Source organism: Typopeltis vanoorti, chromosome 7, assembly GCF_054136105.1.
Source record: "Typopeltis vanoorti isolate ZY-2024b chromosome 7, IOZ_Tvanoo_1.0, whole genome shotgun sequence".
Classification (NCBI taxonomy): Eukaryota; Metazoa; Arthropoda; class Arachnida; order Uropygi; family Thelyphonidae; genus Typopeltis; species Typopeltis vanoorti.
This window is the reverse complement of record NC_143555.1, coordinates 84,412,336-84,430,227: the sequence shown is the minus strand read 5'-3', so window position 1 is coordinate 84,430,227 and position 17,892 is coordinate 84,412,336. Positions and strand designations below refer to the sequence as shown.

The 17,892-nt window shown below is 35.6% G+C and overlaps 1 protein-coding gene across 1 annotated transcript in view; it reads left to right on the top strand.

The window, feature by feature from the left end:
- Positions 1–17,892, top strand: part of LOC150104823 (dnaJ homolog l(2)tid, mitochondrial-like) — a 156,185-nt gene that overhangs the window by 89,203 nt on the left and 49,090 nt on the right. The window contains exon 6 of the mRNA XM_090395999.1: positions 2,686–2,833. Coding sequence (XP_090252125.1) covers positions 2,686–2,833 — 148 coding nt within the window. The remainder of the gene's footprint in view (positions 1–2,685; positions 2,834–17,892) is intronic.

Here is a 17,892-nt window from a genome sequence, read left to right as displayed (position 1 = left end):
CTGCGGTATTTAGAATTGTAAGATGCTTTCCAGATTCACAAGGAACGCTGTGCATTTGATACTTTACATAAAATCCTATAAAATTAAATAGACATGCTGCTTCAGCCATCTACTAGTACTAACGTCCCAGGTAGATGACCGAAGCAGTAGTTCCTTCGAGTGCGCTGCCTAGTGCCTTCCAGATACATATCGAAGGTACTCGATGCTTCATTATTTTCATATAAATGCAAGAGGATCTCATCCATAGTTAGTCGTGAACAATGCGATATTCATGTATAAGCGCGTGCAGATTCGTCATGTCAGCCATAGCCTATTGTGGTTTTATATTGCCAGAGTTTTTTCATTAGTGTGAGACATATTCAGTGGATAATAACAGTTACACGGCCATTTTGGATCATTTTTTGGGTTCACTTTCCATCACTATAGCGTCTACGAGTAAAAAGTGTAAATCAAGTGATTCTTGTCAGGTTTTTAATGAAAAATGGACCAATTTGTACTTTTTTGTGCCAATTGACAATAAGCCAGTGTGTTTAATTTGTCGTGAGTCAGTGTCAGTATCAAAAGAATACAATATAAATCATGAATGCATCCAATTTCGACCACTTTCAAGGGCAGCTTCGTGTATACAAAGTGAACCATCTCCAAATTTGTTTAAAAGGCAGAGGGAAGAGAGCGAAGCGTGCTTCAAAGTAAAATTAAAAAATGAAAAGTAAAATTAAAAAATTTTACTTTTTTAATTTTAATTTTATAATTAATTTTTATTTTTTAATTTTACTTCAAAGTAAAATTAAAAATGAAAAGCCTTCTTGGACAGTGAGTTTGTAAAAGAGTGTCTCATTGCTGCTAGGGAAATTCTGTGCCCAAATAATAAGGAAGTGTTTAAAAAACTGAGTTTGTCTGGGGTAACTGTAGCAGGACGTGTCAAAGAACCTGCCCAATGACATTGAAGGAACTTTAAAAAAACGGTCGTGTGAATTTACGTCATATTCACTTGCTTTAGATGAGAGCACAGATGTGAAGGATACAGCACAACTGGCTATCTTTGTCTATGGTATTGATCAACAATTCACTGTGACAGAAGAACTGCTAGCACTCGTACCTATGAAGGGAAAGACGAAAGGCACTGATATTCTTGAAGCCGCCAAGAAAATGCTCCAGCTCAACCGAAACTTAACCAACATCGAGGGTGTGGTAACTGATGGTGCCCCTGCTATGGTGGGAAAGAATGAAGGGTTTGTTGCACTGCTATGGAATGAACCTGAACTAGAAGGGAAAAAGATTTCATCCATTACCACTGTTTAATCCACCAGGAGAATTTGTCCCCAAACCAAACACAGATGGTAAATAGGCAGACATCGGGGCTTCCCAACAGTGTATTGCAATCAATGAACATGGCAATGAATGTGGCAATCTTAGCGACTTCGATTGTGGACGTATTATCAGCACAAGACAGATGGGCCATTCTATTGCCCAAGCAGTAAGAACCCCAGGGTTCTCAATGGCAACTATATCAAGATTCTAATATAAGTATACCATTAAAGGATGTACCAGTGTCCAGTGAGCAAGTGGTGGCCGACCACATACCATTGATGAACGGGGTTGACGTAGCCTGTCAAGGTTCGTAGGACAATGGCAGCACTAATTACATCCAGTTTCAATGTCAGAGGTCAAAGTAGCATCAGCAAGCAAACTGTATGGCTTACCCTGCTTACCATGAGCTGCAGGAGCTGACGCCCTAATCGTGTATCACTGTTGACAGCTCATCATCAGGCATTTTGCCTCACCTGGTGTTGGGACAGTCAAAACTGGACCTCTGCAAAGTGGACCAGACTTGTGTGGTCTGATGAATCCGGTTGTCTTGTACCAAGCTGATGGAGAGGGTATGGTTTGGCATCGATAACATGAGGCCATTTCCCCGCAGTTCCAGGTCGACTCTGTTCAAGGAGGTGGTGGCGACTCTGTGATGGTTTGTGGAACCGTCTCATCTAGTGGCCACCAAGGTCTATGGATTTAAATCCAATCAGATCTCTCTGGGATGCCATATAGTGAAACATCAGATCCATGTATCTGGGACTGATGTCTAAGGCACAGTTGTGGACAATGCTGCAACAGGCATGGCTGAAATTACCTCTGGAATCTGGGAGTCATTGCCTTGGAGAGTACATTCACACTACAGGATGACTGACATCCTATTTAGGTAGTATGCTAATATTTTATCTCTAATTGAGTGTAATATTGAATGTCAAATGAAAAAATAATAAAGTTATCCATGGATGTAATGTGGATAGTAATGATATCCACATTAAGGCATATGGATATTGCTATCCATATGCATTAATGTGGATAGCAATTTGACTTCCATTTCACAAAACCTCTAAAGTTTCGTGAATCCTTCTACAGCTCTCAAATAGGGGAATACCAAAAAACTTGTAAGGATGCTCAAAGTAGTGGCAGAAAAACATTATAGTCATTTCTCTAAGTTCCTATTATGTGTGTATATAAAAAAAATATTTCACTGCAATGAATACTGTGTCCCTTTGAATTTATTATAATGAAGGTTATGATAGTATTTGAAATTACGATGATGCGAATTAATTTCTACAGTTTGCTTTTATCAGTTAATCTTTGGAAAATATGTGACGACTAATTTTCTAAATATTTGTGTATCATTTCACTTGAAATTAGGAAACAATAAGTACTGGTCGTTTTGTGATTCAAAGCACGTGCCGTCGCTGTCATGGCACAAGAACAGTTATCAAGCATCCCTGTGGTGAATGTGATGGTAAAGGTACCACAATACAGAAAAAGGTTGTAACTGTTCCAGTTCCTGCAGGTTAGTAAATTTTCAAAGTAAATATATGGTATAAGTAAAGTGGATGTTAAATCCAGCATTATTTCAAACCTCAATGTAGAAACTATGAAAGTTTCGTAAAGTAAGTTGACCAGAGAGCTTACTGGAATACACTCCCCAGCATTCACAAGTTCCATTAGCGCAGACTAATAGAAGACATAAGGCGTCATTTAATCCCAGGTATCTATATATTCATTATTAAAAGAACACGTAAGACCACATTAATAACTATTTAATTAATAAGGTGCAGATATTTCATACTAAACTAATAGTACATCTTCAGTGTCACACAAACAGTTATAGGAATGGAATACAAGTAACGAACATTCGGTGGATCACCTATTAAAATACAATTGTTGCCACGTGCTAGGAAATGATAGCAAATAATAATTATTTAATATTTAAGATAATTGTTTTTTTATTGATTACATAAAATAAAAGTCTATCAGATCTTCGAGAGAGGGAGAGACAATCATTTCGATTCAAATTCAGTCGGTGTAAAATAGCTTCACAACTTTCTTTAAAAAGACGTCAATATTTGAACCTGCATCTATGAAGGAAAATAGCTTAATCCCACTGGATGTTATGAGAGGTGTTAATACTGTGTTGTGCTAGACCAGACTTCTGAGGTTCCTTGTATTCAATATAATATTGATGTTCTTTAATTCTTTTTTCCACAGAACGGCCAGTTTGTCCAAAATAAGAAACATCGCATTCACATGGTATTTGGTAAACGCCAGCCAAAGATAGAGATGACAGTTTATCCTTTGTAGAAGCCAATAAAGAGGAAATTTTGGTGATAGGAACATACGTGTGAATTAATTGGTACCTTTTCAAAATTCTACCTATTGGTACTGAGATTCCTGGAATATAAGGGATTGGAACTCTGAGGACTGTTGAAGAAACCTTAGGTAGTGGAACATAAGATTCAATTATCTGTTGGATTTGATTGGGGTTGTAATTATTCGATTCCATTAACTTTTTAATGATGGAAAGTTCTTGTTGTAAGATTACTGGAGAAAAGCAGATTTTATGTGCTCTATTAATTACAGATTTAAAAATGCCAAATTTTTGAGATGTGTGGTGAGCAGACCTTTTATGAATGTATCTACCAGTAAATGTGGGCTTTTGAAAGACGTTTGTAGATAAAGTACCAGAAGAAGTTCAAGTAAGGAGGATGTCCAAAAATGGTCAATTACCAGAATTTTCTTTTTCCATATTGAATTGAATACGTGGGTGCAGGTTATTTATCTGTTGTAGAAAAGTGGAAAGCTCATCTTTAGTATGTTCAGTATCTTCAATAGTTGCATGGAGGCAATTTGCTTTTAAATAACGAAGTCGTAACTTCAAAACGGTGTTTGTTAGCATTGTCGCTAGAAAGTCCTGACAGACTGCATTCTATATTATGTAAAAAATCAAGATATGGAATGCATGTAGGAATAACTGCAAAATCAAGGCCTTTTGCTAAAGCACTGGTTTCGGCGTCAGATAAAGGGCGATTGGAAATATTAACAATCCATTTATTAGTAGAGGTGATGTCAGAGGTTAAGTTTTTCTTTTGCTTGTAATATAAAAAATTATATTTTTGCATAAGTCTGTGAAAATTTCTTTCGTAAGAACGAGTTAAAGATTGTTTTGATAAGCGAAGAACAATATCTAGTCAGTCATCATTAAGAACAGCTGAAATTTCTTCTTCGAGATCCAAAATAGACTTAATATTAGAAGCTAATTCTTTTTTGGCAGTACGAAGTTGGTTACGAATTAAGGAAAAACTTGCATGAATGTAAATAGAGTGGGCTTCAGGAGACCGAACTGTTTCTTTAAACCTAGCAAATGTAGGAATAACTTTCGTGTCACGAAATTTTTTGAGGAAGGCAATCCGTGCTCGAAGTTTACCTTGAAAAACAGATAGTTTTCCTAGCTTTCCTGTTTGCTTAGTAAATTCTTCCCCGTGAAGTAGGAAGATTCTTATTTTTAAAGGTACCTGTGGCATAGCATAATTATTAAAAGAACACGTAAGACCACAGTAATAACTATTTAATTAATAAGTCAGATATTTCACACTAAAACTAATAGTACATCTTCAACGTCACACAAGCAGTTATAGAAATGGAATAGAAGTAACGAACATTCGGTGGATCACCTATTAAAATACAATTGTTGCCGCGTGCTAGAAAATGATAGCAAATAATAATTAATTAATATTTAAGATTATTGTTTTATTTATTGATTACATAAAATAAAAGTCTCTCAGATCTTCGAGAGAGGGAGAGACAATCATTTCGATTCAAATTCGGTCAGTGTAAAATAGCTTCACAACTTTCTTTAAAAAGACGTCAATATTTGAACCTGCATCTATGAAGGAAAATAGCTTAATCCCACTGGATATTATGAGAGGTGTTAATACTGTGTTGTGCTAGACCAGACTTCTGAGGTTCCTTGTATTCAATATAATATTGATGTTCTTTAATTCTTTTTTCCACAGAACGGCCAGTTTGTCCAAAATAAGAAACACTGCATTCACATGGTATTTGGTAAACGCCAGCCAAAGATAGAGATAACAGTTTATCCTTTGTAGAAGCCAATAAAGAGGAAATTTTGGTGATAGGAACATACGTGTGAATTAATTGGTACCTTTTCAAAATTCTACCTATTGGTACTGAGATTCCTGGAATGTAAGGGATTGGAACTCTGTGGACTGTTGAAGAAACCTTAGGTAGTGGAACATAAGATTCAATTATCTGTTGGATTTGATTGGGGTTGTAATTATTCGATTCCATTAACTTTTTAATGATGGAAAGTTCTTGTTGTAAAATTACTGGAGAAAAGCAGACTTTATGTGCTCTATTAATTAGAGATTTAAGAATGCCAAATTTTTGAGATGTGTGGTGAGCAGACCTTTTATGTGGGCTTTCGAAAGACGTTTGTAGATAAAGTACCAGAAGAAGTTCGAGTAAGGAGGATGTCCAAAAATGGTAAAGTACCAGAATTTTTCGTTTTCCATGGTGAATTGAATACGTGGATGAAAGCTATTTATCTGTTGTAGAAAAGTGGAAAGCTCATCTTCAGTATGTGACCAAATAGCAAAAACATCATCGACATAACGATACCAAAGAGATTTTCGAGGATGAATGGATGAAAACATAGTGTCTTTAAATTGTGCTGTCATTTCCTAGCACGCAGCAACAATTTTATTTTAATAGGTGATCCACCAAATGTTCGTCACTTGTATTCCATTCCTATAACTGTTTGTGTGACACTGAAGATGTACTATTAGTTTTAGTATGAAATATCTGTACCTTACTAATTAAATAATTATACTATGCCACAGGCACCTCTAAAAATAAGAATCATCATCCTTCACGGGGAAGAATTTACTTAGCAAACAGGAAGGCTAGGAAAACTATCTGTTTTACAAGGTAAGCTTCGAGCACGGATTGCCTTCCTCAAAAAATGTCGTGACACAAAAGTTATTCCTACGTTTGCTAGGTTTAAAGAAACAATTCGGTCTCCTGAAACCCACTCTATTTACATTCGTGCAAGTTTTTCCTTAATTTGTAACCAACTTCGTACTGCTAAAAAATAATTAGCTTCTAATATTAAGTACTATTTCGGATCACGAAGAAGAAATTTCAGCTGTTCTTAATGATGAATGACTAGATATTGTTCTTCGTTTATCAAAACAATCTTTAACTCGTTCTTATGAAAGAAATTTTCACAGACTTATACAAAAATATAATTCTTTATATTACAAGCAAAAGAAAAACTTAACCTCTGACATCACCTCTACTAATAAATGGATTGTTAATATTTCCAATCGCCCTTTATCTGACGCCAAAACCAGTGCTTTAGCAAAAGGCCTTGATTTTGCAGTTATTCCTACATGCATTCCATATCTTGATTTTTTACATAATATAGAACGCAATCTGCCAGGACTTTCTAGCGACAATGCTAACAAACATCGTTTTGAAGTTGCGACTTCGTTATTTAAAAGCAAATTACATCCATGCAACTTATCAAATGCTGAAATCAAAGGGCTAACTTCTTTAAGGAGAGATAATAACATATCTATTTCTAAGGCCGATAAAAGAAAAAGCTATTGTAATCATGAATAACACTGACTATGAGAGAAAAATATCCAGCCTTTTAGAAGACACCTCTACCTACCAACTGATCACGCATAATCCTACAAATTCACAAATTAAACAATTAAATAAATTAATTGATGAGGTTATCAGTTGGGATCCAAATGATGCGCCTACTTTGGAAGACCCCCCCCCCCCCCCCCAAGTCTATATGGACTCCCGAAAATCCATAAAGAAGGCTATCCAGTGCCACCTATCGTGAATTGTATTGATTCTCCTACCTATCGACTTGCAAAGTCTTGTCACGTTCTTTTACGTATCCTACATAAAAAAAATTCAACAGATTTTCTTGAAAAAATTAATGATATAAAAATCAAAGGGTCTGAGTTGCAAGTCAGTTTCGACATTGTTTGTCTGTGTACCAATATTCCAATAGCCGACACAGTCAAATTATTATATGAAGATTACCCTCCAGATATTGCAAAGATTTTCGAATTTGTTATCCATTCAGGTTATTTCAGCTGGAAAAACAAGATCTACAAACAAGTTGAAGGTACTGTCATGGGTAGCCCTCTGTCTCCACCTTTGGCAAACTACTTTTTGAAACAATTCGAAGACACTATGTTTTCATCCATTCATCCTCAACCATCTCTTTGGTATCGTTATGTCGATGATGTTTTTCTATTTGGTCACATACTGAAGATGATCTTTCCACTTTTCTACAACAGATAAATAGCCTGCACTCACGTATTCAATTCAATATGGAAAAAGAAAATTCTAGTACTTTACCATTTTTCGACATCCTGCTTACTCGAACATCTTCTGGTACCTTATCTACAAGTGTCTTCGAAAACCCACATTTACTGGTAGATACATTCATGAAAAGTCTGCTCACCACACATCTCAAAAATTTGTATTCTTAAATCTGTAATTAATAGAGCACATAAAATCTGCTCTTCTCTAGTAATCTTACAACAAGAACTTTCCATCATTAAAAAGTTAATGGAATCGAATAATTACAACCCCAATCAAATCCAACAGATAATTGAATCTTATGTTCCACTACCTAAGGTTTCTTCAACAGTCCACAGAGTTCCAATCCCTTACATTCCAGGAATCTCAGAACCTATAGGTAGAATTTTGAAAAAGTACCAATTAATTCCCACATATGTTCCTATCAACAAAATTTCCTCTTTATTGCCTTCTACAAAGGATAAACTGTCATCTCTATCTTTGGCTGGCATTTACCAAATACCATGTGAATGCGATGTTTCTTATTTTGGCCAAACTGGCCATTCTGTGGAAAAAAAGAAATAAAGAACGTTGAATACAACAAACCTCAGAAGTCTGGTCTAGCACAACACAGTATTAACACTACTCATAATATCCAGTGGGATAAAGCTAGCTATTCTCCTCCATAGATGCAGTTTCAAATATGAACCCCTTTTTAAAGAATGTTGGAAGCTATTTTACACCGACCGAATTTGAATCGAAATGATTGTCTCTTCCTCTCTCGAAGATCTGAGAGACTTTTATTTATGTAGTCAATAAAAAAACAATTATCATATATATTATTTGCTATCATTTCCTAGCACGTGGCAACAATTGTATTTTAATAGGTGATCCACCGAATGTTCATTACTTCTATTCCATTCGTATAACTGTTTGTGTGACACTGAAGATGTACTATTAGTTTTAGAATGAAATATCTGTATATCTGTACCTTATTAATTAAATAGTTATTACTGTGGTCTTACATGTTCTTTTAATAATTATACAATGCCACAAAACCTCTAAAAATAAGAATCTATATATTCGCCTTTCATTAGTCCATTTTGATAAGGTTTCACTGACTTGACAGCTGTTTCGAACTTTTTGGTTCTTCTCAGAGACCAGGCAACTATTTAAATAAAGCACTCTCTAAAAATTAGGCTTCTCCCAGACCACTCCCTACGAGTGATGAAAGATCTTCCAACTACTCAGCGTTGCTTCCACTCAGTGACAGGCTCACCACACCACTGAGCAGAGCTGCTCATATTCCAGGGAAAAGCACCCACTGAAACAGCCCCGAAAGAGGCCATGCCGGAAAATGCCAATCCCCAGATACTCAAATTGCTCTCTCAAGGCAAAACTCCCTTGAAATCTTAAGTCCCCTCAGCGAGACAAGACCGGGAAGAAACCTTAAGAGAGCAGAAACTCTCATTCATTACAAAGGAATTTGAAATGTCAGAGCAATGTATTTTTCATAAGCGAACTCTCAGTCTGTGAGTAAAAGTATTTGCTAAAATAAAGAGCTAAAATGCTTCAGTTCAGCAATGCAAAATTATATAAGTAAAGTGGATATTAAATCCAGCATTATTTCAAAGGAGTTTTGCCTTGAGAGAGCAATTTGAGTATCTGGGGATTGGATGTAGAAATGTAGAAACTATGAAAGTTTCGTAAAGTGATCAGAGAGCTTAGAGGAATACACTCCCTGGCGTTCGTAAATTGCCTTAGCGCAGACTAATAGAAGACATAGGCACTGCCCAAGCATCTATGTATTTGCCTTTTATTAGTCCATTTTGATAAGGTTTCACTGACCTGACTAATATCGTGAAGTTTTGCACCCAAAAAACACAATTTTGTCGCACTCTTGTTAAGTACTCCTCTGATCATGGAGTCTCCGTACATAATTTTCTCCTTAACATGTTTTCTTGTTTCTTGGGTCAGTTTTTATTATTCCTTCTGACCGCCTCTTCTTTCTCTTTTCAGCCCAGCTCTTGCCACTTCTGCAATTTGTTCTGTGAAGGATAACATTTAAGTGTGCAATTTCTTTGTTAATATCCATTTCATTCTCCTCTGTTTCCACAGCTGCACGTTCAACATTAATAACATCATTTTCCATCCTACTAATGGTACTGTCCACTCTATTAATATTTGCTGTGTTCTTTTCGCCTAACAGACACTCACTTTTGAAACACTTAATATACACTCCCTCTCAAGTTTCAATTTCCTTACACATCTACTTTAAATTTCTCACCAAATACATTTCACACATGCTGCACCGAATGAAATCCTGCAAATTCAAATTGCCTGATAACATGGTCTTTGCTGTCATTATTTGTCCAGGCATTGGTGCCATGCCAACAATATCAAATTTAAACACTTACAAACTAACTAGCTCAATCAATCCCACACCCATTATGTGTGATCGACTGTTGTGATCGAGCAGGCAGAGCAGATTATGCGTGATTGACTTTAAGAGATAGGTAGGCAAAGAGGTCATTGAAGTCATCGAAGTTTGAGAATGGTAGAGGCAGTAAATGAAGACAAAGTGAGGTGAGGAGATCAGATCATATTAAGGGGATTCCAGGTCCAATAACCTTGGGCATGTGATATCAGACCTGATTAAGCATTGGTTCTGTCCTTCTTGCACAGGGTATTATTATTGCATGAAACACCTCCAGGAAGTCTAAAGATTCATCAAGGGAAGGCATCTACAACGAACTACAACAAACCACCACTACACCAATGCCATCTACTGCCCATCACCACCACCACCACTAGTATTTTACAGACAATCACAAACATCCATGTCCATGTGGGATTCGAATGCAGCCTTTTGGCTGGAGAGTGGATATGCTAACCACTCAGTCAACCAGGCCAGCAAAGATGTAATGAGTAAAATGGAGGTGATTCCTTACTTTTTTCCCCATATTAACTAACTCTTTGCCCACTAATGGTGTTAAATGTGCTATGAGATTTAAAGCCTCTCATTGGTGAAATGCTTATTCACTAATTGTGAATAAACAAATCTATAGATTACTCATCCATCATCTGTAAAGTATATGGAAATACATGGATAATGAAACAGATATTACAGGAATGTTTCATGAATACTTTTGTATCCAAAGTAATGGATTGGATTTCTGGCATTCACTGCTATGGTTCATCATCATCATCAAATTCCTGACATGTACCCTCAAGGGGATGTACAGGATATGATAGTTATGTTAAAGATACCAAGCAATTTTAAACCTGGTTTTACTCCATTTTTCCCAAGTAAGCAAACAGACAAAATGTCAAGTTTGCGCCTGCAATTTATGCAAGACTATATGATAGTACTACATGAAAAATTTACATCATTACTAACTTCCTATTACTGCCAATAAAACCATGGCATTACTGCCATGGTTTTATTGTTTTATTATTAGCAAGAGCAGCATTTCCAGAAATTGAGACTTTTGCTAGTTGGAATATTAATGTTGCCTGTCTGCCACCAAACTGTAGCACTATTATCCAACCAATGGAACAGTACATCACCATGAACTTGAAATATCTTGATAGAAAGTAACACAGTATTTAAGAAATCTTAGTAATTGTGAATGGACACTTCAAGAAGGTCACACCAAATTTACAAATATGATAATATGGGCCAGCTCATGAAAGAACATAAAACTATTCATATTAAAGCATGCCTGGAACAGAATTTTTTTTTTTTTTTTTTTTGCATTGGTGATATTTGATTCAGAAGATGACAAAAACATTCAAGAAAAAAAGATATATTCCAAAGACAAAAACAAGTTACTAGCATTAATCCACCACCATAGAGCTTAAAAGAAGATGATAATAAAGCACATGAGAGACTCAAAGAAACAAACACAAAAGTTGGGAAATAGTACGACTGTTTTTAAAAATGTACTGATTGTGCTGCAGCATTGTGGTATCACACCCGTCTGTCCTTGCTGTCTAGGGGAACCAGATCAGGAAAATGCTTAGTGATGAAACCGTTAGCATAAAATGCTAACGGTTTTAGCATAAAATGCAGGAAAGAAAACATATCCCATTGACATTGGGACATAAACACAATCCTCAAGGGCAAAATGCTTTTAATGATCTCATGCATTTAGTAGTAAATATATATGATAAAGTAATAACAATGGCTTTTCACTGAAAGTTATTGCTGTTGATAAATAAAGCTATTTTTTAACCATTTCTAATAAAAACTAATGTACCTAATCACAAAGTACAAGGAATACCATTTATTCTAAATTAATTCTTTCCGGTATTTCTAGGAGAATTAGCATTCTCCTTTTGCAAACACCTCCTCTCCACCTTCTCTTTTCAACCACATTTGAAATTCATACATTTCTGAAAGGTTAGAAGTTGTAATTGTTGGTAGCTGCAATTATTATAAATTAGAAAAATGTGAAAACAGGAAATTATGTAGTCGTGGGAGTGATTAGGCAGAATACTGTGTCTGTTTAAAAAGGAATATCAGCATTTCTGTTTATAATGCCTGCTAATTAGTCAAAAGGGAGAAAATGAAATAGAAAAATTCAGTGTATACTGGGATATTGCTTGGGCTGTTTAGTGTTCTTTCTTTTCTTTCTCAATGTCACTAATCACTCAGTAATCTTGTTTAGCTTTCAGCCTCTTGTTTGGGCACAGAAGGATTATTATGTTGTATTTTTAAGACATAGCTTATTTCAGAAATTGCAGTATTGAGAATTTTTTTAAAGTGGGGGAGATCAATAACATTCAAAGCTTTTTATGATAAAAATGCTTTTTTATATTGTGAAAATCTGACAAGAAATCTGGAAAAATTAGAATAATTTCAGATATTGTCTATTTCCTAAATAGCTCTGCTCACTTACTACATCCGTTGGGAATTTCACAGTTCACCCTTTTGCTTGTGTAGCACTGTGCAGACTATGCGACTATGCATTATATCACTAATGATCCCACACATTCTTTCCTTTAAGACCTCAGGAACTTGCATTTATTTCCAAATAGGACCATCAATTGGTTAGCTAAACCATCACTCTGCATATAGTTTTGTTCATTACTTTCTAGTATTTTTACTCAATAAATAAATTAGCTAAATATAGTATTTTCTTTTCAATTAGTATTTCTTTAAAACTTGTGCTGTGGAAAGGATATATCTCAAATGATGAATATTTTTTTAGAACTCTGAATTTTCCAGGTTAGAAAGACAATAATAATGTAACATTTAAAGATAATTTTTAAAAAAAATTCAAAAATACTGTCAAATGCAAATACAGTTCAGTTACATTAAACTTTCAGTAATTATTGTAATTACTAATGTTATTATAGTAATAAGTTTATTTGGATATTTGAAAGGCAAAACTTTGTATTTGTATTAGATGTTCATTTTTTAAAAAAAATTAGATGTGATATGAGGGTAGAAAATGGAAAACGAAGATTTAACATTGAGTGAAATGCTTTACAGCATAATTTTATTTTATTTCAAAGTGGGGAGACTGTTTATCTCAGATGTATTTATAGAAAATACATTTTTTATATGTGTAAACATACAAATCCATAAATAAATGAAATACATACAAAAATGACACTCAACATTATCTTAAATTATCAGAGATAATTATAGATAGCTGCAATTATTATAAATTAGAAAAATGTGAAAACAGGAAATTATGTAGTCGGTGACAATAAGATAGTCAAGTTTCCATTGGTCTATACTTCCTGAGTTTTTCGCATCCACTCAGATTGCTCATGATATAATTCAAGACTTCAAGCCCAGGGTCCCCACCTTATCTGAAAAGCCTACCACCTTTTGTTGATACTTTATACCAAGAATATAATAGTAAGGATATTTCTGGGGGTACTTGCTAACACTGATCCAAGTAACAATCAGATATCTGATATGAATATTTCTTCTGTCAATCTACATTTCAAGACATCTTTACCATTGGGATTGCCATTTCCTTCACCTCATAGATTAAACTCAACACAATCAAAGAAATTGGAAGACAGAACTCACTCTTTGTTGAAGAGTGTTGGAATTTAGAAATCCATAGCAGTTGATGGTTCATTCTATATTAGCATTACTAAAGTGCCATCTCTTACTGTGGATTCTAAGACCCATTCGGATTGCTTATCATTTCTTTCTGGCCCTCCAGAAAGAAATGATAAGTTTCTGTGGAAAAAAAGAAATAGAAGTATTTTCAGAAATGAAGTAGAAGGTTTGGGGAATAACATGAAGACAGTGAATGGAGAAATTTGGATACTTCAGATAAGATTGGCTAACCTAAAAAGTTCATGGGGAAATATGAGAGAGAGAGAGAGTCAAGAGAATGAGAAAACAAATGAAAGCTTGTATGGGAGAAGTATAATGATAGGAGAGGAAATGAGAACGTTCTATGAAAATGCGAGCATATATGAAGGGATAAAAGGAAGACGTGATAACAAAGAGAGTGTTGGGGATGAGAGAGGGAATGATGCTAGTGTTAATAAAAAGTGCTTGCTTACATGTAGTCTTTCATAGGATGAAGCGTAGGCTTGAGAGACTGAATAAACATTTGGCAAGTGATGCTGCTTCGAAAAGAAAGAGGTAACAAGGAAAAGAAAGGAATGCTCATCAAAGAATGATTGTGAGAATAAGATGAGAATTTTGAATGGAGATTCCATGATAAGAGGAGTGCTTTGTGAGGGAATGATGAAATCATATTTCCAAACTACAAAGATTAATGATGTTAGTGATGCTATCAGGATACAGAAAGGTAAAGTGAAAGAGTTGATTGTTTTGGTAGGTACAAATGATTTGAAAGGTGAAAAGTGTGGTATAAGGGAGGACATGAAAGAGTTACTGATGGTTGCAAAAGAAAAGAGTAAGAGTGTAAGGATAGTAAGTCTGTTGCCATGGTATGATAGAGGTGAGTTGTGAAGTATTGCAAATGACAAAAAAGTTGTGAAGAATTGCAAATGACTTAATCTGTAGGTTGTGTAGGAGGAATGGAAGTGCAGTTTCTGGATGAGTAGAGTAAGTTTGATGCCCAAAAAGACTTATATAAGGCAAATGATTTGCACTTAAATGGATTAAGAGTTTAGAAAAAGTGCTGCTGACTGTAGCAGGATTAGAGTGCAAAATCAGGGAAACTAAAGTTGTTATGGAGGAAGCAGGTGAGGGTGCATGCAAACACCAATAAAGCAAATGGGTGCATGAGTGGAGAGAAAATGCTGACTTTAGTTTCTGTGCTAGTAAATAAGAATAGGCTTGTGCATACAATGTGTAAGGTTAATTATAGGCTAGTGAGGATTATATAATTTATGCATACTAATGCCAGAAGTATTAGGAACAGGGAGGAGAATTTTTAGCACTAGTTAGTTCCTATTGGCCAAGAGTTGGTGTATTTGTGAGACTGAGAGTGATTTGTGTATAGAATGGGAAGGTTATATTTTTAGAATAGATAGAGAAAATAGGATGGGAGAGGGATATTACTGATGATATCATATGAGCCACAGCTTAAAAGAGTGGTAGTACAGCAGGAAAGCAGTATACATTTGAGGTGTATGGTATGAGATAACAAGGCTAACAAAACAAAGTATTTGGTTTGCTGCTGCTATAGGCCCAAGGAATGCAAAGGATGATATAGGTGATATGTAGCAGCAGATAAATTCAATAAGTAGAGGGCAGGTAATTATTATGAGTTACTTTAATTATGGAGATATAGATTGGATGGGTGGAAGGAAATGAAGTTATGCAGCCTCTTAGGAATAATTATCTAAGGCAGCATGTAATGGAGGGTACTAGGAGATCAAGAGTGCTGGAACTTATGGTTACATCTGAGGATTTATGAGGGTGGTCTGAAAAGTTCTCTGCCTAACATTGAAAACACGAATTTATAATTTCAAAATTATTTTTATATTTCAACATAATCTCCCTTAAGCCTAATACATTTATTCCAGTGATACTCCAGTGCCATTATCCCATCCCTGTAGTGGTTCTCAGTAAGATCTGCAAAATACCTCTCTACAGCTGCAATCGCCTCTTGATTAGAAGAAAAACACTGATCAATGAGGAAGAGTTTTGGTTTTGGGAAGAGATAGAAGTCGGGTGGGGGGGGGCAAATCTGGGGAATAGGGTGGGTATTCCAACAATTCATAGTGCAGATCCCTTAATTTTCCCATTGCCAAAACACTTTTGTGGGCAGGTGCATTGTCCTGAAGAAAGATGATTTTTTTCTTCTGCAAACCAGGTCTTTTCTCACGATTTTCATCTAGTCTGGTTAAAAGATCGGAATGATATCCCCCGGTTATTGTTTTACCCTTTTCAAGATAATTGATAAACAAAATGCCTTCAGTATCTCAAAACACCGATGTCATGACCTTTCCTGCTGATGGTACCAAGTTTGTCTTCTTTGGCACTGAACAACTGGCTTCTGTCCACTGTTTTGACTGCTGTTTGGATTCTGGTGTGTAATGGTGAATCCAAGTCTCATCCATAGTAATAAATTGATGCACAAAATCAGTTTTATTCTTGTTAAATGCTTCAAGCACTGTTAAGAGTTTTTCATGCAGTGCATTTTTGATCTGCTGTGAGCAAGCGTGGCACTCACCCTGTGCAAAGCTTTTTCATTTGCAATTCTTCATGCAAAATATATCCTACACATTCTTTTGAAATGCCTATAGTCTCAGAAATTTCACGCACTTGATCACTGATTTCTGGTGTTTTTAAACTTTTTGGACATCCTTCATGTGGATCATCTTCAAGGCTGGTACACCCATGTTTAAACTCGGTAGCCCATTTCTTAATTGTTGAAAACGAAGAAGAAGAGTTCCATAAACTTTTATGAACTTCAAATGAATTTCTTTTGCCATTAAACCTTCTTTTACAATAATTTTATAATCGCACGATACTCAATTTAATCATATCAAGGGATAGGGACAACACTTTTGCTTTGGACAGCTGTATGAAACAAACTACTTGATAGAATGACTTGCAGTTTCACATGGATGCTTATAACAGATGTACCAACTTAGAAAAAAAAATCTTGCCAATAGTGTTGCCATCTAAGGTCAGCAAGCCATCATAAGGAGTATAAAGCACCAGTCAAGCTTCTGACCTGTGGAAGGCAGAATTAGAGTATGAAAAGAGATTAGCCAAACAACCTAAGTATAATCCTGCCACACACAGGTCTTTCATTGTGTGTGGCAAGGAAAAGAAAGAATGACCACAGTAGAATGATTTTGATGGATGCAGATGTAAGGAGGTGACTGAAGCAGATGAAATAGTTGAATTACTGAGTGATCATTTTGCAAGGTTGTAGCATCCAAGTGAAGATATTACATAGTAATATATATGAATCTATATGAATATATTAATGTGAAAGTCGAGGTACATAGGATACTGCTGAATCTGGATGTGAATACAGCTATGAATTTGGATGGGGTTATCAGCTCACATATTCTGAAAAGTGTCAGCTTGGGACTCTACCCAAGCTGACACTATGAAATTGATAGTGTTAGCTTGGGTAGAGTCTCAAGGAAATGGATGGAGGTGAAAATAGTTCCACCGTACAAAGAAGGCGCTAATACAGAGAAGTAGCAAATTATCGACCAATTTGCATCTCAGAAGTGGTGGTCAAAATATTGAAGAAGTTAAAGACAAAATTCAGGAATGGAATAGGATGCTGTATGGGAACAGCGTGGCTTTGTGAAGGGTAAATCATGCTTTAGTAACTTACTTTTTATAATAACATGATAGCTGAGTTGTATAAAGGTAATAGCTACACAGCAAAGGTGTTTGACTGGATATCTCATGGAATCCTGATACGTAAATTACATCAAATGGATGTGAATATGAAGCTGGTGATGTGAATAAGAGTGGTTGTTGGAGAGATACCATGTAGTAGTTCATTCAGAAGCAGAGTCCTTTCTCGTTCATTCAGAAGTAGAAGGCCTCTGACCAGTGGTATGCCTCAGGGCTCTGTACTTAAGCCACTACTATTTAATTTGTTCATTAATGATGTAGAAAATTATATGAAGGGAAATATCCAGTTGTTTGCAGATGATGCAAAATTAGTTAGAGCAGTCATCAATAAAATGAGGTTGATATTTCACAGAATGATTTAAATAGGCTGGTAGTATGAGAAAATGAAAATGGGTGTCAGTTTAATGTGGCAAAGTCTAAGGTTATGCATTATGGAGTGAAAA